General features: G+C 45.3%; 1 protein-coding gene across 5 annotated transcripts in view; it reads right to left on the bottom strand.

Moving 5' to 3' along the window:
• Nucleotides 1–15,437: 15,437 nt before the first annotated feature.
• Nucleotides 15,438–25,688, bottom strand: part of tfeb (transcription factor EB) — a 110,639-nt gene continuing 100,388 nt past the window's right edge. For all 5 annotated transcript variants that reach the window (XM_036983571.1, XM_036983572.1, XM_036983569.1 and 2 more), the window contains 3 exons: nt 19,038–19,113; nt 18,555–18,702; nt 15,438–18,385 (listed from right to left, as the gene is read on the bottom strand). In XM_036983571.1, coding sequence (XP_036839466.1) covers nt 17,846–18,385; nt 18,555–18,702; nt 19,038–19,113 — 764 coding nt within the window. In that variant the 3' untranslated portion in view covers nt 15,438–17,845. The remainder of the gene's footprint in view (nt 18,386–18,554; nt 18,703–19,037; nt 19,114–25,688) is intronic.

The raw sequence follows: 25,688 nt of genomic DNA on the forward strand, positions 1-25,688 counted from the left end.
TATGAGTCTGGAAGGAGAGTTTACAGTCTAGCCAGACACCTAGGTACTTATAGATGTCCACATATTCTAGGTCGGAACCATCCAGGGTGGTGATGCTAGTCGGGCGTGCGGGTGCAGGCAGCGAACGGTTGAAAAGCATGCATTTGGTTTTACTAGCGTTTAAGAGCAGTTGGAGGCCACGGAAGGAGTGTTGTATGGCATTGAAGCTCGTCTGGAGGTTAGTTAGCACAGTGTCTAAGGAAGGGCCAGAAGTATACAGAATGGTGTTGTCTGCGTAGAGGTGGATCAGAGAATCGCCCGCAGCAAGAGCAACATCATTGATATATACAGAGAAAACTATGAACTGTAACTCAGTAAAATCTCTGAAATTGTTGCTTGTTGCATTTTATATTTTTGTTCAGTATAATTTGTGAAATGTTGGATAAAGTATCTGATGAAACAGTGGCTCATGGATTGGTAATGAGCTGAGAAATCGGATGGTTCAGCGTAATGATGCCAAAAAGGTAGCAGACAGATCTGATCAGCAAAGTTGTTGTAAATTAAGGCATATAGTGACCAAACTAAACAAATGTAAAACAAAATAAAAAATAAAACATTTAAAAAGAAGAAGAAAAATAGATATTATCAGCACAAAAATGATGAAGTTAAGAATGATGGGACAAACTGTGTAGAACTCTGAATGACATAATGTGTAGGAATTCAAACATGTCTGCCTATTTTGTTGAAACAGAAGGTGTTTTTATTACTAAACCATGTGCCATTGCTAATTAATTTAGTAACTACTTTACAGGCAAGGTAGACATATTGAGAAATGCCCTGAGTCCATCTGATGGCTTACTGTTATATACCCTTATGAAAGATTGTATCATTAAAGAGATGCAATTCATGCTTGAATTTCACCAAGTAGAAAAAGAGGTTGAAAAGTTGTCTCTTTCTGAAAATTGCGTAGCCACAGCCAACCATATATCCACCCCAATTTGACATATTTTTAACAAGTGCGGGGACCTCCCGCGTGGCGCAGTGGCTAAGGGCGCTGTACTGCAGCGCCAGCTGTGCCATCAGAGACTCTGGTTTCGCGCCCAGGCTCTGTCGTAACCGGCCGCGACCCGGAGGTCCGTGGGGCGACGCACAATTGACCTAGTGTCGTCCAGGTTAGGGAGGGCTTGGCCGGTAGGGATATCCTTGTCTCATCGCACACCAGCGACTCCTGTGGCGGGCCAGGCGCAGTGCGCGCTAACCAAGGTTGCCAGGTGCACAGTGTTTCCTCCGACACATTGGTGTGTTAAGAAGCAGTGCGGCTTGGTTGGGTTGTGTATCGGAGGACGCATGACTTTCAACCTTCGTCTCTCCAGAGCCCGTACGGGAGTTGTAGCGATGAGACAAGATAGTAGTTACTAAAAACAATTGGATACCTGTCATGTACTGTCATGTTGTGTCTTGTTTCTGTCCTTTCCCTTCACCCTGTCTCCCTCTGCTGGTCGTTGTTAGGTTACCTTTTCTCCCCCTCTTTCCCCCAGCTGTGCCTTGTCTCCTCCTAACTACCTCGTCACCCCTTTTCCCACCTGTTCCCTTTTTCCCTCTGATTAGTCCTCTATATCTCTCTCTGTTTCTGCTCCTGTCTTTGTCGGATTCTTGTTTGTGTTGTTCATGCCTGAACCAGACTATCGTCATGTTTGCTGCAACCTTGTCCTGTCCTGTCGGAACCTGCCGGTCCATCTGAGCCTACGTTTTGTTTTGTTATTAAAGAAGCTCTGTTTACGTTAATTCGCTTTTGGGTCCTCATTCACGCACCGTAACAGAAGAATCCGACCAAGAATGGACCCAGCGACTTCGGATCCTCTCCACTCAGCCGTCGAGATCCAGGGAGCGATGCTAGGCAGACACAAGCAGGAATTGTCTGCTGCTCGACATGCCGTTGAGACCCTGGCCACCCAAGTCTCCAACCTCACAGAACAGGTTCACCATCTCCGCCTCGATCCACCGGCCACTTCCAGGGCTTTCGAATCTCCGGAGCCCAGAATCAATAACCCGCCGTGTTACTCTGGGGAGCCCACTGAATGCCGCTCGTTCCTCACCCAGTGTGATATTGTGTTTTCTCTCCAGCCCAACACTTACTCCAGGAGCACTGCTCGTGTCGCCTACGTCATATCTCTCCTTACTGGACGGGCTCGTGAGTGGGGCACGGCAATCTGGGAGGCAAGGGCTGAGTGTACTAACCAGTATCAGGACTTTAAGGAGGAGATGATACAGGTTTTTGATCGATCTGTTTTTGGGGAGGAGGCTTCCAGGGCCCTGTCTTCCCTATGTCAGGGTAATCGATCCATAACAGACTACTCTATTGAGTTTCGCACTCTTGCTGCCTCCAGTGGCTGGAACGAGCCGGCTTTGCTCGCTCGTTTTCTGGAGGGTCTCCGCGCAGAGGTAAAGGATGAGATTCTCTCCCGGGAGGTTCCTTCCAGCGTGGATTCCTTGATTGAACTCGCTATTCGCATTGAGCGACGGGTTGATCTTCGTCACCGAGCTCGTGGAAAGGAGCTCGCGTTCTCCGTTGCCCCCCTCTCCGCATCACTACCATCTTCCTCTGCCGGCTCGGGTGCTGAGCCTATGCAGCTGGGAGGTATCCGCATCTCGACTAAGGAGAGGGAACGGAGAATCACCAACCGCCTCTGTCTCTATTGCGGTTCTGCTGGTCATTTTGTCACTTCATGTCCAGTAAAAGCCAGAGCTCATCAGTAAGCGGAGGGCTACTGGTGAGCGCTACTACTCCTGTCTCTCCTTCAAGATCCTGCACTACCTTGTCGGTCCATCTACGCTGGACCGGTTCGTCAGCTTCCTGCAGTGCCTTAATAGACTCTGGGGCGGAGGGCTGTTTTATGGACGAGACCTGGGCTCGGGAACATGACATTCCTCTCAGACAGTTAAGGGAGTCCACGGCCTTGTTCGCCCTGGATGGTAGTCCTCTCCCCAGGATACAGCGTGAGACGCTACCTTTAACCCTCACTGTTTCTGGTAATCATAGCGAAACCATTTCTTTTTTAATTTTTCGTTCACCTTTTACACCTGTTGTTTTGGGCCATCCCTGGCTAGTTTGTCATAATCCTTCCATTAATTGGTCTAGTAATTCTATCCTCTCCTGGAACGTCTCTTGTCATGTGAAACGTTTAATGTCTGCTATCCCTCCTGTTTCCTCTGTCTCTTCTTCACAGGAGGAGCCTGGTGATTTGACAGGGGTGCCGGAGGAATATCACGATCTGCGCACGGTGTTCAGTCGGTCCAGGGCCACCTCTCTTCCTCCACACCGGTCGTATGATTGTAGTATTGATCTCCTTCCGGGAACCACTCCCCCCCGGGGTAGACTATACTCTCTGTCGGCTCCCGAACGTAAGGCTCTCGAAGATTATTTGTCTGTAGCTCTTGCCGCCGGTACCATAGTCCCCTCCTCCTCTCCCGCCGGAGCGGGGTTTTTTTTTGTTAAGAAGAAGGACGGGTCCCTGCGCCCCTGCATAGATTATCGAGGGCTGAATGACATAACAGTGAAGAATCGTTATCCGCTTCCTCTTATGTCTTCAGCCTTCGAGATCCTGCAGGGAGCCAGGTTTTTCACTAAGTTGGACCTTCGTAACGCTTACCATCTCGTGCGCATCAGGGAGGGGGACGAGTGGAAGACGGCGTTTAACACTCCGTTAGGGCACTTTGAATACCGGGTTCTTCCTTTCGGCCTCGCTAACGCTCCAGCTGTCTTTCAGGCATTAGTCAATGATGTCCTGAGAGACATGCTGAACATCTTTGTTTTCGTTTACCTTGACGATATCCTGATTTTTTCACCGTCACTCCAGATTCATGTTCAGCACGTTCGACGTGTCCTCCAGCGCCTTTTAGAGAATTGTCTTTTTGTGAAGGCTGAGAAGTGCACTTTTCATGCCTCCTCCGTCACATTTCTCGGTTCTGTTATTTCCGCTGAAGGCATTAAGATGGATCCCGCTAAGGTCCAAGCTGTCATTGATTGGCCCGTCCCTAAGTCACGCGTCGAGCTGCAGCGCTTTCTCGGCTTCGCGAACTTCTATCGTCGTTTCATCCGTAATTTCGGTCAGGTGGCAGCTCCTCTCACAGCCCTTACTTCTGTCAAGACGTGCTTTAAGTGGTCCGTTTCCGCCCAGGGAGCTTTTGATCTCCTCAAGAATCGTTTTACATCCGCACCTATCCTTGTTACACCTGACGTCTCTAGACAGTTCATTGTCGAGGTTGACGCGTCAGAGGTGGGCGTGGGAGCCATTCTTTCTCAGCGCTCCTTCTCTGACGACAAGGTCCACCCTTGCGCGTATTTTTCTCATCGCCTGTCGCCGTCGGAACGTAACTATGATGTGGGAAACCGCGAACTGCTCGCCATCCGCTTAGCCCTAGGCGAATGGCGACAGTGGTTGGAGGGGGCGACCGTTCCTTTTGTCGTTTGGACTGACCATAGGAACCTTGAGTACATCCGTTCTGCCAAACGACTTAATGCGCGTCAGGCGCGCTGGGCGCTGTTTTTCGCTCGTTTCGAGTTCGTGATTTCTTATCGTCCGGGCTCTAAGAACACCAAGCCTGATGCTTTATCTCGTCTCTTCAGTTCTTCAGTAGCCTCCACTGACCCCGAGGGGATTCTCCCTGAGGGGCGTGTTGTCGGGTTGACTGTCTGGGGAATTGAGAGGCAGGTAAAGCAAGCACTCACTCAAACTCCGTCGCCGCGCGCTTGTCCCAGGAACCTTCTTTTCGTTCCCGTTCCTACTCGTCTGGCCGTTCTTCAGTGGGCTCACTCTGCCAAGTTAGCCGGCCACCCTGGCGTTCGGGGTACGCTTGCTTCCATTCGCCAGCGCTTTTGGTGGCCCACCCGGGAGCATGACACGCGTCGCTTCGTGGCTGCTTGTTCGGTCTGCGCGCAGACTAAGTCCGGTAACTCTCCTCCTGCCGGCCGTCTCAGGCCGCTTCCCATTCCCTCTCGACCGTGGTCTCACATCGCCTTAGATTTTGTCACCGGACTGCCTTCGTCAGCGGGGAAGACTGTTATTCTTACGGTTGTCGACAGGTTCTCTAAGGCGGCTCATTTTATTCCCCTTGCTAAGCTTCCTTCTGCTAAAGAGACGGCACAAATCATCATCGAGAATGTTTTCAGAATTCATGGCCTTCCGTCAGACGTCGTTTCGGACAGAGGTCCGCAATTCACGTCTCAATTTTGGAGGGAGTTTTGCCGTTTGATTGGGGCTTCCGTCAGTCTCTCTTCCGGCTTTCACCCCCAGTCTAACGGTCAAGCAGAACGGGCCAATCAGACTATTGGTCGCATCTTACGCAGTCTTTCTTTTCGCAACCCTGCGTCTTGGTCAGAACAGCTCCCCTGGGCAGAATACGCCCACAACTCGCTTCCTTCGTCTGCGACCGGGCTATCTCCTTTTCAGAGTAGCCTCGGGTACCAGCCTCCGCTGTTCTCATCTCAGTTCGCCGAGTCCAGCGTCCCCTCCGCTCAGGCTTTTGTCCAACGTTGCGAGCGCACCTGGAAGAGGGTCAGGTCTGCACTTTGCCGTTATAGGGCGCAGACTGTGAGGGCTGCTAATAAGCGTAGAACTAAGAGTCCTAGATATTGTCGCGGTCAGAGAGTTTGGCTCTCCACTCAGAACCTTCCCCTTAAGACCACTTCTCGCAAGTTGACCCCGCGGTTCATTGGTCCGTTCCGTATTTCTCGGATCATTAATCCTGTCGCAGTTCGACTTCTTCTTCCGCGATATCTTCGTCGCGTCCACCCGGTCTTCCATGTCTCCTGTGTCAAGCCCGTTCTTCGCGCCCCCGCTCGTCTTCCCCCCCCCCCCCCCCATCCTTGTCGAAGGCGCACCCATCTACAGGGTCCGTAGGATTTTGGACATGCGTCCTCGGGGCCGTGGTCATCAGTACCTAGTTGATTGGGAGGGGTACGGTCCTGAGGAGAGGAGTTGGGTTCCCTCTCGGGACGTGCTGGACCGTGCGCTGATCGATGATTTCCTCCGTTGCCGCCAGGTTTCCTCCTCGAGTGCGCCAGGAGGCGCTCGGTGAGTGGGGGGGTACTGTCATGTACTGTCATGTTATGTCTTGTTTCTGTCCTTTCCCTTCACCCTGTCTCCCTCTGCTGGTCGTTGTTAGGTTACCTTTTCTCCCCCTCTTTCCCCCAGCTGTGCCTTGTCTCCTCCTAACTACCTCGTCACCCCTTTTCCCACCTGTTCCCTTTTTCCCTCTGATTAGTCCTCTATATCTCTCTCTGTTTCTGCTCCTGTCTTTGTCGGATTCTTGTTTGTGTTGTTCATGCCTGAACCAGACTATCGTCATGTTTGCTGCAACCTTGTCCTGTCCTGTCGGAACCTGCCGGTCCATCTGAGCCTACGTTTTGTTTTGTTATTAAAGAAGCTCTGTTTACGTTAATTCGCTTTTGGGTCCTCATTCACGCACCGTAACAATACCACGAAATTGGGGAGAAAAAGGGGTAAAACATTTTTGGGGAAAACAACAACAACAAAAGAACAAGTGCTTGACATGTGGGGAGTGCCCAGAAATTTGGAAAGATTCAAAGGTCTCTACCTAAAGATTTAAAAAAATCTAAAATCGAGTTTTCTTTAAAGGTCCAATGTAGCCATTTTTATCTCAATATCAAATTATTTCTGGGTAAGTATTTAAGTATTTACTGTGATTTTATCTATTTCAATTAAAATGGTAAAAAAAATAGCTTGTTAGCAAAGAGCAATTTCTCAAGCAAGAAACTAGCTGTTATTGGCAGAGAGGTTTGGAACTCTTTCTTATTGGTCTATTAAACAATGAAATGCTTGTCCATCACTCAATGGAACTCCTTACCAACTCTTTTTCCAAGTGAAAACTAAATTCCCATTCAAGAAAATACGAACATCTAATGTGATTTACCATAAGTCTGGACAGATACCGATCCCTGGATATGCTTATTGACAGTTAAATGTTACCATTCAGGTATTTTAAATGTCTGTAATGTCTACTTGTTGTTTTTTAAATGTATGTAAATTGTAAAGTATTTCTGTCTGCAATGTCTTTTTCGTTATGTGTCAGACCCCAGGAAGACTAGCTGTCTTCATGGTGTCAGCTAATGGGGATCCTAATAAAATAAAATCACACACACAGTCACACTCATAAGCAAGCCAGCCAGCCTGCCTGCCTGCACTAGGGTGATGGCAGCTGATCTCCAAGGTCGTCCCCTGGTTCAAAGCAACCTTGCGGGTTAATCCTTAATGACTGCAGAGTGGCAGCACTAAAAGAACACACACACTGTTGTTTATTCCTTTATTCTGTCCCTCCACACATTAATAACCAGGGAGGTGATTGAATCTGGCTGCTGTGAGAGGTCTCTATAGGGCTCTTATTCTTCCATCTCTCTGCCTATTACTCCATCAGGCAGCAGGTCACAGGCCGCACCCTGGGAATACAGTTTGAGGCCCATAAAGACCCATAAAGACAGAACAGGTTTTTCCCCCTGCCCCCTTCCCTTGCCCCCTTTCCCTTCTTCAGTGTTCCTTGTGAAACAAAAAGTGTGTGTGTGTGTGCATGTGTGTGTACGTGGATGTGTGCATGCCTGTGTCCCAAGACCGAGCGATGTCTCCCAGTCCTCTCCTCTGCACATGAAAAGAATGATCCCTCTCTCTGGGTGTTAATGGTAGGCACATTATTCATCTCTTCTGCCAATGGGGCTCCTTTCAGAGATGAAGGCATGTGAAGAGTCAGGGAGGAGGATTAAATATGTAGAACAACGGACAGAGGGAAGGAAGAGAAAAAGGAGTGAAGGAATTAAGAGAGATGTGACAAGGTGTGAAAATATTAAATATTTACGTAGAGTGAGAACACCGGACGAAGGGAAGAGAAAAAATGAAATAGTGAAGAAAGAGAAGTGATAGACAGTGTGTCTGTCACAGTGGAAGCCGTCCCTGAACATCCATGACCTTTTTAGATGAGAGGCCTCTTACTGCGGTGACACGACCCCCAGTGTGTCAAAGCTCTGCCTTTATTATTACCTTTCTGAGGCCTGCCATTGGACAGGGACCAAGTGCTATTTTACATCAATCCCATCAGCCCCTCATACAGTAAAAGCCAGAGGAATAAATATCACTGCTGGGACTAAGAGACCCTAGAGGACACTACTTGTACTGGTGTTTAATTGAGATACTGTCTGAAATAGATCACAGGTTACTTATTTACTTAGGACCATCGTTCCCCAGGGAGAATAGGCCATTGACGACTCCTCTCTATGGCACTCTGTTCTGGGCAGTATTCTTAATCTCGTTCTATCCCATGTCAGATGTTTTGGTGTCTGCTTCAATCTCCCGCCTTCAGGTGTGCAACCTCCTGGTGACCATGAGTACTGGAGTTTTTTCTGGTCAAGTCGTGTGTCACAAAAAAAAATACTCCTGGCCCTGTGCAAATAGTAGAAGAACAAGTTACCAGGATAAAAAAAATCCCTCCTTGATGAATGACACTAAACACATATAATCAATGCTGACCTTCATCAGACTGCATTACCCAATGACTAAAGATGCCAGCGTATAACTCACATTTTCACACAAATATCTAATTGAAGTCAATCTATGATTGATATCTTTATGTTAGGATTCGGTCTTAAAAGACTAAAAGAAGCAATCTAGCCTCAGACTCTTGCTCCAATGATTTATCAAAGTCATAAAGCAGTGTCTCAGCAGCCAGTTGTCTTCGTTAGGCTTTCTTTCATTACGGCTGAGACCAGCACTAAAAGCAGAGGTCTTGGGCCCATTTCAGGCTGTGTGTCAGTGGGATATGGGCTGTCAGAGGCCAGACAAGTTCACACACCAGGCCTGTGATTGACTGACTTAATGTATGGGGATCAATAAGCAATATCAGAAGTTTTAACACAAGGCAATACACATAAACCTTTACCAACTTCACAATGTCACTCACTCACGGTTCATAAAAGCCTCTCCTCCTCATATCTTAGGATAAAAAGGGATAAATCCATCAAAAACTCTGCTTGGTTTTCATAGTCATTCCTCCTTTTCTAATCCCCCTCCTTTCCTCTTCCCTCATCTCCATTTTGATGTCTGTCTATTAGTGGAGGGTGAGGCCTTCCCTGTTCTCGCATCCAGGGGCTAAATTAGCTCAATCAGCCCCCTTTCACCTCCCCTCACTGGGCCTGGAGCTGAGTGACATACTGGTCCCCTGGGAGGCACTGGACTCATAGACATAGAGTAGAGCCCAGCGACAGATAGATAGATAGGCCTACAGATAGATACTGTTCTAAGGAAGCCATTTCAGCTCTACAGGGATTTATTAGACTGGGGAGTGCATTAGCATCATAAAGACCTGGGAGAATAGGGCTTTGGATGGCCGGTGTACGCCAGCCACACACACTCTGGAGCATGTGTGTGTTGGAGGAATCGGATTGCTGTGATTTAAGCCCATAAAAAATGTTAAACGGCAAATATGGATCACCCCATGGCAGCACTGGACCTAATGAATCAGGAGAGGGAGGAGAAGAGGGGTAGAAGGAGGGTGGAGGGTTCGGAGAGATCTGCTACTGTACTGACTGACAAGCACACGCACACTGGGAAAGCTATACACACACGACAACGCTGAAAACCACACTCTACACACAGACATGCACGCGCACCCACAACCTCAAGGTTTTCCAATATTCTGTGACCCACCCACCTACTGTATAAACCAGATAACATTATTCATGACCCATTTTCTTTCCTGTGACCCAGCAGGAATGAGTCATGACATTGTAGGTCCCAAACCACTTAATGGTAACGTTGGATTACCACACTATCAACTGTTAGACTTTGTGTGTGTGTGCTAAAATATCAAGTATATACTCACCCAGATTTGGGAGGCATGATGGATCAGGGTTTTGACAGAGGACAGACAGACCACACCATGTGCTGAGGAGAAGGGGGTGTTGAGGGTTGGCTCAGACCAATGGGAGGGTGGGAAAACCACTGGCTCACAACTAAAGGGAACACTAGGCCCAATAATAACTGCAGACAAAACATTGGCCTCAAGCCTAACTCATTCACATCTCGAAGTTTCACAAATACAAGCCCATTGACATTGATGGATGATTTGCACAAATAAACACGCCCCAACCGTAATATTGGCTTTCCTAATACACTGTGGTTGTTGGCTTTTTTACACAGAGGCCAAGACAAACCAAAGATTGCAGGCCCTTTTCAATCTTTCTTTCTCTCTGTTCCTGTGTTGTTTTCAGATTAACTAATAATTATTGTAAAACTGTACCTGTGTGTGTGTGTGTGTGTGTGTGTGTGTGTGTGTGTGTGTGTGTGTGTGTGTGTGTGTGTGTGTGTGTGTGGGTGAAAGACGTGGTGAGTGAGCCATCGTGAAATTACAGCACTCATTATCCTCCCTCCCTCGTCCTATTTTAAGCCTCTCTTCATAGGGGATAAACTGCCCTAATAAAATTGTATTTAAAAATAGGTTAATTGCATTGCAGCTCTATTCCTGTGATTGTTATGGAGAATAATGAGATGAGAGCTGTGGGGAGAGGGGGATAGAGGGGTAGAGAGAGAAAAAGACAGAAGGGGACAATTGTGGAGTGTCTCAACCTGGAGTTTGGTGGTTCTCTGCCTCTCCCTGGTGGACAAAAATAAGAACAGCAGTGTTAGTGTCAGGTCCAGGGGACAACTTACTGCCCCTTCTCATTGAAGCCCCGGGGTTCAAGGCTGAGCACGGTACTGCAGGCATTGTTTGCAGAAAACAGGATCCCCCATTATAGAAGGGGTAAATGGCAATATTTGTGTAAATAAACACACATTTTGAATAATTCCTGGTACCAATAATTTATTCTATTACACAAGATGTATGCCTTTGAACCAATTATTATAATTTTTTAAATCACACACAGAAGAGGTTAAGGATAATTTAGTAGCTAATGGCAGCCTGCAGTAACCCGGTTGGCCCTCAACTTGAGATCCTCAATGAGAGGAAAAACACTGAGCTAGCCTGCAATATCACTTCCTGGAGTAGCTCAAACTGTGCATCGTATGTCTACATAAATCTCCCACATGACGCCATCTTAACCGACTTCCTTGGCTTCAAATGCGCTATTGAGTCTTCACATAGGAATGAATGAAGTCTCAAGTGATCGATGGCTTTCGCCCTCCCTTCGGCAAATCTGAGCAGAACCCTATCCTCCTGATTCCTGCTTACAAGCAAAAAGTCAAAGCAGGAATTACCAGTGACGCACTCAATGCAGAAGTGGTCAGATTAAGTAGATGCTAAACTACAGAACTGTTTCACTAGCATAGACTGGAACATGTTCTGGGATTCATCCGATAGTATTGAGTTCACCACATCTGTTACCGGCTTCATTATTAAGTGCATCGACGACGACGTCCCCACAGTGACCGTACGTACAGTACCAGTCAAAAGTTTGGACACACCTACTCATTCCAGGGTTTTTCTTTATTTTTACTATTTTCTACATTGTAAAATAATAGTGAAAACATCAAAACTACAAAATAACACATATGGAATTATGTAGTAACCAAAAAAGTGTTAAACTAATCAAACTACATTTAATATTTGAGATTCTTCAAAGTAGCCACCCATTGCCTTGATAACAGCTTTGCAAACGCTTGGCATCAGGTGTGGCTAACAGGTGTGGCTTTTTAAAAGTTGATTTGTGGAATTTCTTTCCTTCTTAATGTGTTTGAGCCAATCTGTTGTGTTGTGACAAGGTAGGGGTGGTATACAGAAGATAGCCCTATTTAGTAAAAGACCAAGTCCATATTATAGCAAGAACAGCTCAAATAAGCAAAGAGAAATGACAGTCCATCATTACTTAAGTCAATCCTGAAAATTAAAAAAAACTTTGAAAGTATCTTCATGTGCAGACGCATAAACCATCAAGCGCTATGATGAAACTGTCTCTCATGAGGACCGCAACAGGAAAGGAAGACCCAGAGTTACCCCTTCTGCAGAGGATAAGTGCATTAGAGTTATCTGCACCTCAGATTGCAGCCCAAATAAATGCTTCACAGACTTCAATTAACAGACACATCTCAACATGAACTGTTCAGAGGAGACTGTGTGAATCAGGCCTTCATGGTCCAATTTCTGCAACAACAAAAAAACTACTAAAAGGACACCAATAATAATAAGAGACTTGCTTGGGCCAAGAAACATGAGCAATGGACATTAGACCGGTGGAAATCTGTCGTTTGGTCTGAAGAGTTCAAATTTGAGATTTTTGGTTCCAGCCTCTGTGTCTTTGTGAGACGCAGAGTAGGTGAACGGATGATCACTGCATGTGTGGTTCCCACCGTGAAGCATGGAGGAGGAGCGATGGCGCTTTGCTGATGACACTGATTTATTTCGAATTCAAGGCACATTTAACCAGCATGGCTACCACAAAATTCTGAAGCAATACGCCATCCCACCTGGTTTGCACTTTGTGTGACTATCATTTGTGTTTCAACAGGACAATGACCCAAAACACACCTCCAGGCTGTGTACGGGCTATTTGACCAAGAAGGAGAGTGATGGTGCTGCATCAGATTACCTGGCCTCCACAATCACCCGACCTCAACGTATTGAGATGGTTTGGGATGAGTTGGACCACAGAGTGAAGGAAAAGCAAACAACAAGTGCTCAGCATATGTGGGAACTCCTTCAAGACTGTTGGAAAAGCATTCCTAATGAAACTGGTTGAGAGAATGCCAAGAGTGTGAAAAAGCTGTCATCAAAGCAAAGGGTGGGTATTTTGAAGAACCAAAAATACATTTTGATTTGTTGAACACGTTTTTGGTAATAATTCCATATGCGTTATTTCATAGTTTTGATGTCTTCACTATTAATCCACAATGTAGAAAATAGTAAAAAAAATAAAGAAAAACCCTTGAATGAGTAGGTGTGTCCAAAATTTTGACTGGTAGTGTATATATACATCGACCAGAAGCCATGGATTACAGGCAGAATCTGTACTGAGCTAAAGGCTAGAGCTGCCAATTTCAAGGAGCGGGACACTAATCCGGATGCTTATAAGAAATCCCGCTATGACCTCCAACAAGCCATCAAACAGGCAAAGTATCAATACAGGACTAAGATCGAATCCTACTACGTCGGCTCTGACACTCGTTGGATGTGGCAGGGCTTGCAAACTATCGCCAATTACAAAGGGAAACCCAGCCATGAGCTGCCCAGTGACGCGAGCCTACCAGGCTAGCTATATGCCTTCTATGCTTGGAAGATTGTGTGATCTTGCTCCCCGTAGCCAATGTGAGTATGACCTTTAAACAGGTTAACATTCACAAGGCCGCAGTATTAGACTGATTACCCAGGACGCGTATTCAGAGCATGCACTGACCAGCTGGCAAGTGTCTTTACTGACATTTTCAAACTCTCCCTGACCCAGTCTGTAATATCAACATGTTTCAAGCAGACCAACATAGGTTACCTTGGTACAGGGCACAGGGACTGTCTAAATTACTATCGCCCATTAGCACTCACATCTGTAGCCGTGAAATTCTGGTCATAGCTCACATCATCCTATATACCCTGTACACACTCCAATTCGAATCCTGCCCCAACAGATCCACAGATGACGCAATCTCTATTGCACTCCACATTGCCCTTTCCCACCTGGACAAGAAGAACATATATGTGAGAATGCTGTTCATTGACTACAGCTACAGAGTTCAACACCATAGTGCCCTCAGAGCTCATCACTAAGCAGGGCCCTGGGACTGAACACCTCCCTCTGCAACTGGATCCTGACGGGCCGGCCCTAGGTGTTGAGGTTAAGCAACACATCCGCCACGCTGACCCTCAACCCAGGGGAGCACGCTTAGTCCCCTCCTCTTCACTCACGACTTCATGGCCATGCACGACTCAAACACCATCATTAAATTTGTGGATGACACAGCGGTGGTAGGCCTGATCACACATGACGACAAGACAGCCTATAGGGAAAAGGTCAGTGAACTGTCAGTGTGGTGCCAGGACAACAACCTCGCCCTCATCGTCAGCAAGAAAAAAAAGGAGCTGATCGTGGACTACATGAAACAGAGGGCTGAGCACGCCCCCATCCACATCGACAGGGCTGTAGTGGAGCGGGTCAAGAGCGTCAAGTTCCTCGGTGTCCGAATAAAGCAACACAGTCGTGAGCAAGGCCCAACAACGCCTCTTCCCCCCCAGGAGGCTGAAAAGATTTGGTATGGGCCCAAAGATCCTCAAAAAGTTATACAGCTGCACCATTGAGAGCATCTTGACTGGCTGTATCCCTGCTTGGTATGGCAACTTCTTGGCATCCGTCCACAAGGCGCCAGACGGTAGTGTGTACGGCCCAGTACATGGGGCCAAGCTCCCTGCCATCCAGGACCTCTATACCAGGCGGTGTCAGAGGAAGAACCCAAAAATGGTCAAAGACTCCAGCCACCAAAGTCATATGTTCTCTCTGCTACTGAACAGCCAGCGGTAATGATGCACCAAGTGTAGAACCAACAGGATCCTGAACAGCGTCTACCCTGAAGCCGTAATATGCTAAAGAGTTAACCAAATAGCGTCCCAGACTATCTCTTTTGACTCATGACATACACTGCTGCTATGGTTTATTATTCTCTCCTATTGCCTAGTCACTTTACCCCTACCTATATGTACATACACTATATATACAAAAGGTATGTGGACACTCCTTCAAATTAGTGGATTTGGCTATTTCAATTACCTCGTACCTGCACATCGACTCAGTACTGGTATCCCGTTTATATAGCCAAGTTACCGTTATGAATTGTGCATTTATTCCTTTTTTTCTCTCTGCATGGTTGGGAAGGGCCTGTAAGTAAGCATTTCAGTTGGTCTACAGTTGGAAGCATGTGACAAATACAATGACAGTATGATTAAGCTTTCTTGAGGCACTGATACATGCACACATCCTCATAGCACTCTTCATCTGCATGCATCAGGACACAATGTGTCTCTTCGGATGGTGTTAAGGTTTCCTTGGTATTACTAAAAGGTGCCCCCAAGGGTTGATTTCAGGCCCAGTATTTTTTACTAGCTATATAAACAATATTGGTTTGTCTGTAAGAAATTTGAATCCTCCATTTTATGTGGATGATAATGTTTTGTATTCTTCTGCCACTTCTGTTGACAAGGCTCTTTCAGAATTACAAATCACCTTTTTGCTTTGCAGGTGTCCAGTGGATGGATTACACTTTTTACTAAGGAATGTGTTAGTGTTTTGTAAGTTAGTTTTCTAAAATTGGGTTGTAAATATTGTATATTTGTATTGCTTTGCAATTGTAAATATTGAGAATTTGGATAATTGTGTACATGCAGGGAACCCTTGTAAATAAGGCTTTTGGTGTCAATGGGATTTCCCTATTTAAATAACTCAAATAAAATCATCTCACAAACACAAAAAAACACTCAGATTTTGGTAAAACATTTTATATCCAAAGCAAAACCAGAATGCCAGTTTCCCCTGCCCAGTCAGCCAGTTTCAGTCCCATACAGTGACATGGGGGAGGGGGACAGTCAAAGAGGGGACAACACACCACATTATCTGCAGACAAGCTCTTTGGCGTGTCGGCTGGACAATAAAAACAAAAATAAAACAATTGATTAGGATGAAGGCAAACTCTGGCAGACAGAGAGAGAGAAAGTCGGGTCTGTTCAAGGTTATGCCAACGGATCTCCTCGATGGTATTTCTGAGTACCATTAGAAGGTAGTTATCTCCATGGAAATTAAAGACCATGAAGGAAAATACCCTTCTCTTGTGGTATTTGGGTTTGGCTGGGGACCAGTACTACAGGCCATCTTCACATTCACAAAAAGCACAATTAAAACAGAATAAAATCAAATAAATCACCTCTCAGTCTCTGGTTCCAATTTCTATAGGTTAAAAAAGAGAAACCAATTCCAATCAATATACAAATGGCATAATATAATTGTACATGTTGTTCTCAGGTGAAATTTGAACAGTTCTTCACACAAAGAAAAGTATAGAATATGTCTCCCCACTGGTCGTACACTTTCACACTAGAGGCTTAAATACTTTCATATTTAGATGGCTGTTAGAGGAAAAAGGTACTTTTGGAATAAAATCAAATAAAAAAGGACAAATACATTTAAGTGGCTTAGTGGCATAAAACATATGAAATAAAACTCATTTCATAAATTATTTCATGTACAAAGTCAATAAAATATAGGTTCCAGTGCTTTGGGAGATAAAAAACAACTATAAACAAGAATACAAACAAATACCTTTTAAATCATCATGTTTCTTCCTGTTTTTCTTTACTGATCATAAGCCATATCAAATCAAAGTGTTACCCCTAGTCCCTCATCCAAACTCATTTGTTACCCGTTAGTTTATTCATGTATTGTACAGCCGTAGTTTGGCTTCTACAGGGTTGGTTTGGTTTGTACCTGGTGAGTGTGTGTAGTTTTATCTGGCTGACCCAAAGCTGGCAGTTCTACAAGCACAAACCGGGTGAGGTACTGAAGTCTCGCTCAAAGTGTTGATTTGAACACAGCCTAATGGCACACTGCTTTGTGTGCGTGTGTGTGTTAGGCTGGTGCTGTGTTTTTACAGTGTGGAATACGACACTACAGACCAATCTATTTGACTGCTCCTCTATCTCCTAACTACAAACTACAACAGGGATCATCAACTAGATTCAGCTGCGGGCCAATTATTTATTGAGTGGATGGTCAGGGGGCCAGAACATAATTACAAAGAATTTGTAGACTGCTAATTGACTGCAAGAAGCCCAAACAGATATCAAAACATAATTTCAAACCTTTCTTACATTTGTATACGATCACATCTATTACGCTTGGGAATACTTTTATTTTACTACCCCTAAAATTACTTGGAGCTGATTTTCTGGCATTTAACAGTCTTTTATGTAAACAATCATTTAAAAAAAAAAAGTGTCTCGGAAAACTTGCGGGGTATGTATGTAGCACAGGCCGCCAGTTGGGGAACCCTGCACTACAATATACTAAAACACAACCCACTCCTTCACTCTCCACCCAGATAGAGTGGGGCTTCAGGTGGCTAACACAAGGCACGTTGGCAGGTTAAGGACTGGGCTACAGAAGATCCTGAGTCGCTACGTGGAATTACTTACACTGTGGAGCGACATAACCTCTTCAATCGCTACACTATCTCACAATGCAGGGCCAATCCATCTCTCCTCAACATTCACACAGGGGTCAGAGGTCATGGAGTAGACTTGGCAGTACCCTAAAGGCTAAAGGTCATAGATCACACAGGAGATGGCAGTACCATAGAGGTCATGGCAGTGTGTTTTACAGAAGAACGGTGTGTGTGTGTGTGTGTGTGTGTGTGTGTGTTAAACCGTTGGCAGTCCCTCACATATTTCCCTTCAAATAACAGGGGCCCTTCTGCGTTAGAGTGAACAAGAAGCGGTCTGTGCTCGTTGTGTATTTGTGTGTGTACTAGATTGTGTATCATTTAGAGGTGCTCTGATATTTACAGTGGTAGGGAACAACTATTGCAATCCGAAACATGGGTTTGGTTTCTCATATTGCTGTTGAATGTGAGTGTTAAGGGTGTGCATCCATGAGAATTTTGAGTGTGTGTGTTTAAGTATGTCTCAGTGTGTGTACAGTGTCTACGCGAGTGCTTACAGTGTATGTGAGGGCGTCTGGAGTGCATATGTAGCAGGGTTGAGGAACAGAGCAAAAGCATATATCACAGTATATCTGTGCTCTCGGGGTGCATGTCCATTGGGTGTTCTGTACGTACCATATGTGCCTGTGTCTGTGTGTGTGTGTGTGTGTGTGTGTCTGTGTGTGTGTAAACTCCCTCTACAGTATATCTGTGTCCTCTATGCTGAAGCTGGATCTGCGGCTGGAGTCAACCGAGGCCTCAGGGGACATGGCAGAGAGCAGAGGGTCTCCACCTAGAGGAGACAGGGGCTCGTCCATCATCAGGAAGCCCAGGTCGCCTCTCCTTCCCTGGGTACCAAGGAGGCCAAGCTCCCCTAGCCCTGACAAGCCCTCCGGGTAGCCAGGAACCCCGTCACACAAGTCCAGCGACTGGGCAAAGTCAAAGGGCTGAGAGCTGCCCACAGCTGGGTACTGGAGGGGAAGTTGGGGCTGGAGGTGAGGGGGGAGAGGAGGCAGCTGTCTGGGCTGGCCCTGCTGGGGCTGAATGTGGTGGGACTGGGGGTGGTGGAGGTGTTGTTGGCCCTGGGAAAGAGCTTGGTGCTGGGCCTGCTGCTGCTGCTGGAGCTTCTCCTCAGGGCTGGTTTCCTGTTTAATGTAGGAACCCATCAGGTCCCCAGAACCCATCCCAGATGGAGAGGAGCTGGGGAGGCCGTGCAGACGAGCCTGCATCTCCAACTCCTACAAACACAGAGAGGAGGAAGAAGAGAGGGTAAAGAGAGGGAGAGATGATTAAATACAGATGACTGCATGGCACAGCATTCTAGAGCTCATACTGTACATGCTCTTTACCTCAATGGTTGTATGCGTGTGACCGAGTGTGTTGCATGAATGAATGTGTGTGTGTTACCTCGATGCGCAGCCACAGCTGTTTGTTGGCCATCTCCATCCTCTTGAAGTTGTTCTCTACCTCTCTGGTCCTCTGCATGTCCTTCTGCATACGCTTGATGTACTCTACGGATGCCCTCAGAATAGTGCCCTTATTCCAGCGCACGTCCCTATAGAACATTACAGAAGAACACCTTTCCCAGTGAGCACTAGATGTTGAAAATACGTCTTTTCAATGTCTTCGCAACCAAAAATATGTCTTTTCAATGTCTTCGCAACCAAAAATATGTCTTTTCAATGTCTTCACAACCAAAAATATATCTTTTCAACATCTTTTGCTCATACGGTTAGAAGGATCACATTTCTTTCTCATGAGTATAGTTCAGTTGGCCAAACAAGAAGCAGGACACATAAGAATACATCTTCTGCTAAAACATATACAAAAAGTCTACATGTCTCAGACATAGAACAACAAATATTAAGACGGTGAAGTGAGGTGACTTACAGGTCGTTGGTTTTGGGGATCATGCCGCCCAGCTCTTTAATGCGGTCGTTGATGTTGAACCTCCTCCTCCTCTCAACTAAACCACAGGAAAAGAGGGAACGATGAAAGGAGGTGAAGAGAACATGGGAAAACGTGTTACAACAATGGCATTTGGAATTTCATGTGAGGCAGTCCACCTTCAATAACTCAATAACATGAACACAAAGGCACACACACACACTGACGTGACTATACACTCTGGCTGTTATTGCTGACTACACTAAAGACAGTGTAGATGAGTGGTTGTCAGCTTGGAGGTTAGAGACAGACAGATACAGAGAGAGACAGACAGATACAGAGAGAGAGACAGATGAGGAAGTCAGATTCCAGCTCTAGGTAGATGACCCTGTCCTACTGTCACCAATAGAGAAAGGTCTACAGGAACAACTTAACATTTTTGGGGAATACAGCATCAACTGGGCAATCAATATCAACTTTCAAAAAATGTGATTTTCCAGAAAAAGGCCAGGAATCAGAGGATCAGACAATCCTTCAAATTAGGAAATACCATGGTTGAACATACCCAATGGTGCAACTACCTGTGACAAAAAATCTTTGCCTCTGGGGGATTTTTTCTGGAAGTGAATGCGCTAAAGAAAAAGCCTGCAATGTATTTAACTGAATAAAAATAAACAAATATTCATATCCAAATCTGGTGCAAAATATTCAATAGTGCAATTTGACCAATTGCACTATATGGAAGCGAGGTTTGGAGTGAAACCTGTAATTACAAGTACAAGCATTGCACTAAATATCCATTATCCTAAATATCCAAAAGAAAAGTACCAAATAATGCATGCAGAGCGGAACACGGACGATTCCCTTTCAATGTAAATATAAAGGACCCGAGAGAGAGAGACCGTGAGAGAGAACGAGAACGAGAGAGAGACAGACAGAGACCGAGAGAGACCAAGAGAGAGACAGACAGAGACCGAGAGAGAGACAGAGACCGAGAGAGAGACAGAGACCGAGAGAGAGACAGAGGCAGAGAGAGAGAGAGACCGAGAGAGAGAGAGACCGAGAGAGACAGAGAGAGAGAGAGAGACAGAGACCGAGAGAGACACACACCGAGAGAGAGAGAGACCGTGAGAGAGAACGAGAACGAGAGAGAGACAGACAGAGACCGACCGAGAGAGACAGACAGAGACCGACCGAGAGAGACAGACAGAGACCGACCGAGAGAGACAGACAGAGACCGACCGAGAGAGACAGACAGAGACCGACCGAGAGAGACAGACAGAGACCGCCCGAGAGAGACAGAGACAGAGAGAGAGACAGAGACCGAGAGAGAGACCGAGACCGAGAGAGAGACGGAGACGGAGACGGAGACAGAGACAGAGACGGAGACGGAGACGGAGACGGAGACAGAGACCGAGAGAGACAGAGACAGAGACCGAGAGAGACAGAGACAGAGACCGAGAGAGAGACAGAGACAGAGACCGAGAGAGAGACAGAGACAGAGACCGAGAGACAGAGACCGAGAGAGAGACAGAGACCGAGAGAGAGACGGAGACGGAGACAGAGACAGAGACAGAGACGGAGACGGAGACGGAGACGGAGACAGAGACAGAGACCGAGAGAGACAGAGACAGAGACAGAGACCGAGAGAGACCGAGACCGAGACAGAGACAGAGACCGAGACAGAGACCGAGAGAGACAGAGACAGAGACCGAGAGAGACAGAGACAGAGACCGAGAGAGAGACAGAGACAGAGACCGAGAGACAGAGACCGAGAGAGAGACAGAGACCGAGACAGAGACCGAGACCGAGACAGAGACAGAGACCGAGACAGAGACCGAGACCGAGACAGAGACCGAGACAGAGACAGAGACCGAGACAGAGACAGAGACAGAGACCGAAACAGAGACCGAGAGAGAGACAGAGACCGAGAGAGAGACAGAGACCGAGAGAGAGACAGAGACCGAGAGAGAGACAGAGACCGAGAGAGAGACAGAGACCGAGAGAGAGACAGAGACCGAGAGAGAGACAGAGACCGAGAGAGAGACAGAGACCGAGAGAGAGACAGAGACCGAGAGAGAGACAGAGACCGAGAGAGAGACAGAGACCGAGAGAGAGACAGAGACCGAGAGAGAGACAGAGACCGAGAGAGAGACAGAGACAGAGACCGAGAGAGACAGAGACAGAGACAGAGACAGAGACCGAGAGAGAGACAGAGACCGAGACAGAGTCCGAGAGAGAGTCAGAGACCGACCGACCGAGCGAGAGACAGAGACCGAGAGAGAGACAGAGACAGAGACCAAGAGAGAGACAGAGACAGAGACCGAGAGAGAGACAGAGACCGAGACAGAGACCGAGAGAGAGACAGAGACCGAGAGAGAGACAGAGACCGAGAGAGAGACAGAGACCGAGAGAGAGACAGAGACAGAGACCGAGAGAGACAGAGACAGAGACCGAGAGAGACAGAGACAGAGACCGAGAGAGAGACAGAGACAGAGACCGAGAGAGAGACAGAGACCGAGACAGAGACCGAGAGAGAGTCAGAGACCGACCGAGCGAGAGACAGAGACCGAGAGAGAGAGAGACAGAGACCGAGAGAGAGAGAGACAGAGACCAAGAGAGAGACAGAGACAGAGACCGAGAGAGAGACAGAGACAGAGACCGAGACAGAGACCGAGAGAGAGACAGAGACCGAGATAGAATTGAATTGAAAAAGTGTGTGCAAGCAAGGAGGCCTTCAAACCTGACTCAGTTACATCTGCTCTGTCAGGAGAAATGAGCTACAATTCACACAACCTATGTGGGAAACTTGTGGAAGGCTACCCGAAAGGTTTGACCTACCGTAAGTTAAACAATTTAAAGGCAATGCTACCAAATACTAATTGATTGTATGTAAACTTCTGACCCACTGGGAATGTGATGAAATAGCTGAAATAAATCTCTCTACTATTATTCTGACATTTAACATTCTTAAAATAAAGTGGTGATCCTAACCGACCTAAAACATGGAATTTATACTAGGATTAAATGTTAGGAATTGTGAAAAACTGAGTTTAAATGCATTTGGCTAACGTGTATGTAAACTTCTGACTTCAACTGTATATTCCCCCTCAGAATCCCCATATTACTCAGAGGAGTCTTCATCTTCATCTCCCCCATAGAAACAAGTCTGTACTTTGTTAATGGTAGGTTACAGGGGAGTCTTTGGGGAGATTTACCTACTGCTCACCTCTTGGCCACAGCACAGTAGACTATATGATTACAGACATTGACCCTTTCTCTCTCAGTTCATTCACTGTCAAGCCACTAACACATCTGTCTGATCACAGCCAAATGACTTCGTTCCTCAAAAGAACAGACATGAAAACAACCACACATTCACAGCCCAGTAAGCTGTACAACATCAGAAATTCATACAGATGGGCCCAAAACAGCACAGAAGAATACCAGAAAGCAACCTGTAACCAAAATATCCAGACACTCTTAGATAACTTTCTGGATACCACATTCACTCACAGTGAAGAAGGCATCAATCTGGCAGTACAAAACATCAACTACATATTCAGGCAAACGGCAAAAGAAGCACAATTGAAATTGATAAAAAACAAACCAAAAAAGATCACAGATGACAACTGGTTTGATGCAGATTGTAAAATTATAAGGAAAAAACTTAGAACACTATCCAACCAAAAGCACAGAGACCCAAATAATGGTGAATTACACCTTTATTACTGTGAGACTTATAAACATACACTCAGAACCAAAAAAAGCACAGTGCAACAGCAAGCAGCTGACACTAATTGAGGAGTCCATAAACACAAACAACTTCTGGCACAAACGCAGAAAAACGCCAAATTCATGAGAAGTTGAATGGATTAGAAAAAGCTGTAAAGGACAATCAAAATCCATTGGACTCCCCAATTACTGACCAGGAACTCTAAGAAACTTCAGGTCCTCAAATTATATATATTTTTTAAAGCATGCAGACCTAATGGCATCCTAAATGAGATGCTCAAACTCAGTGCAGAATTTCAATTGGCTATATTAAAACTGTTTAATTTTATCCTGAGTGTAGGTTATTTCTAAAGGTCGACCGATTATGATTTTTAAACGCCGATACCGATTATTGGAGGGCCAAAAAAGCCGATACCGATTAATCGATTTTTACATTTTTAAATTTGTAATAATGACAATTACAACAATACTGAATTAACACTTATTTTAACTTAATATAAAACATCAATAAAATCAATTTAGCCTCAAATAAATAATTAAACATGTTCAATTTGGTTTAAATAATGCAAAAACAAAGTGTTAGAGAAGAAAGTAAAAGCGCAGTTTAAGTTCCTTGCTCAGAACATGAGAACATATGAAAGTTGGTGGTTCCTTTTAACATGAGACTTTAATATTCCAAGATAAGAGGTTTTAGGTTGTAGTTAATATAGGAATTATAGGACTATTTCTCTCTATACGATTTGTATTTCATTTACCTTTGACTATTGGATGTTCTTATAGGCACTATAGTATTGCCAGTGTAACAGTATAGCTTCCGTCCCCCTCCTCGCCTCTACCTGGGCTCGAACCAGGAACACATCGACAACAGCCACACTCGAAGCATCGTTAGCCATCGCTCCACAAAAGCCGCGGCCCTTGCAGCACAAGGGGAATAACTACTCCAAATCTAAAAGCGAGTGACGTTTGAAACAGTATTAGCGCACACCCAGCTAACTAGCTAGCCATTTCATATTGGTTACACCAGCCATTAGGCTGATAGACTTGAAGTCATAAACAGCGCTGTGCTTGCGAAGAGCTGCTGGCAAAACGCACGAAAGTGCTGTTTGAATGAATGATTACGGGCCTGCTGCTGCTCAGTCAGACTGCTCTATCAAATCAGACTTAATAATAACATAACACACAGAAATACGAGCCTTTGGTCATTAATATGATCGAATCCGGAAACTATAATTTCGAAAACAAAACGTTTATTATTTCAGTGAAATACGGAACCGTTCGGTATTTTATCTAAAGGGTGGCATCCCTAAGTCTAAATATTCTTGTTACATTTCACAACCTTCAATGTATGTCATAATTACGTAAAATTCTGGCAAATTAGTCTGCAATGAGCCAGGCAGCCCAAACTGTTGCATATACCCGGACTCTGCGTGAAATGAAAGAAAGAGAAATGACACAATTTCACCTGGTTAATATTGCCTGCTAAACTGGATTAGTAGTTATAACTAGTGATTATGATTGATTGTTTTTTATAAGATAAGTTTAATGCTAGCTAGCAATTTACCTTGGCTTCTACTGCATTCGCGTAACAGGCAGGCTACTCGTGGAGTGCAATGGTTAGAGCGTTGGACTAGTTAACTGTGCGGTTGCAAGATTGGAACCCCTAAGCTGACAAGGTGAAAATCTGTCGTTCTGCCCCTGAACAAGGCAGTTAACCCACAGTTCCTATTTAGTCATTGAAAATAAGAATGTGTTCATAACTGACTTGCCTAGTTAAATAAAAGGTATATAATAAAAAAATAAAATAATAATAATAGGAAATCGGCGCCCAAAAATATCGATTTCCGATTGTTATGAAAACTTGAAACCGGCCCTAATTAAATCGGCCATTCCGATTAATTGGTCGACCTCTAGTTATTTCCCTGACATCTGGAATCAAGGACCCTAACAATTACAGAGGCATTTGTGTGAACAGTAACCTGGGGAAGGTTTTCTGTAGTATTATAAATGTTAGAGTTCTAAACTTCCTTAATAAGCACAATGTCTTGAGTAAAAGCCAAATTGGATTTATACCAAAACATTGCACAACTGATCATATTTACACCTTACACACCCTGATAGATAAACATGTCTACCAAAATAATACTAAAACATTCGCTTGCTTTATCGACTTACAAAAAGCATTTGATTCTATTTGGCATACAGGACTGCTCTACAAAGTTATTGAAAGTGATGTAGGGGGTAAAACATATGACATATTTAAATCAATGTATACTGGCAATACGTGCAGCATTAAAATTGGCAAGAAAATAACAGAATTCTTTAACCAGGGGCGGGGCCTTTGCCAGGGTTGCAATCTGAGCCCTGCACTCTTCAATATTTACATAATTGGTCACTATTCTAGAAAAATCCTCAGCCCCTGGTGTTAGTCTCCACAATTCAGAGGTTAAATGCCTACTCTTTGCAGATGACCTATGCCTGCTGTCACCCACAGCACATGGCCTACAGCAGAGCCTGGACCTGCTAGAGCAGTACTGCCTGGGCCCTGGCAGTAAACCCCAAAAATACTAAAATAATGATTTTTCCAGAGAAGATCCAGATCTCAGGGAATTAGACCAACGTTCTCAATTTGTACAATATATATAGAGTACTGCCCACACTACAATTACTTAGGTTTAAAAATAAGCTCAACTGGACACCTTAATGAGGCAGTGAATGTACTGAGAGAGAAAGCATGCAGGGCATTCTACACCATTAAAAAACACATTAAAATATCTATTAAAATTTGGCTAAAACTAATTGAATGTGTCATTGAACCAATTGCACTTCATGGCAGCGAGGTGTGGGGTCCACTTGCAAAACAAGATTTTGTCAAATGGGACAAACACCCCATTGAAACCCTGCATGCAGAGTTCTGTAAGA

The sequence above is a fragment of the Oncorhynchus mykiss genome, chromosome 7, assembly GCF_013265735.2.
Source record: "Oncorhynchus mykiss isolate Arlee chromosome 7, USDA_OmykA_1.1, whole genome shotgun sequence".
In the NCBI taxonomy this organism is placed as follows: Eukaryota; Metazoa; Chordata; class Actinopteri; order Salmoniformes; family Salmonidae; genus Oncorhynchus; species Oncorhynchus mykiss.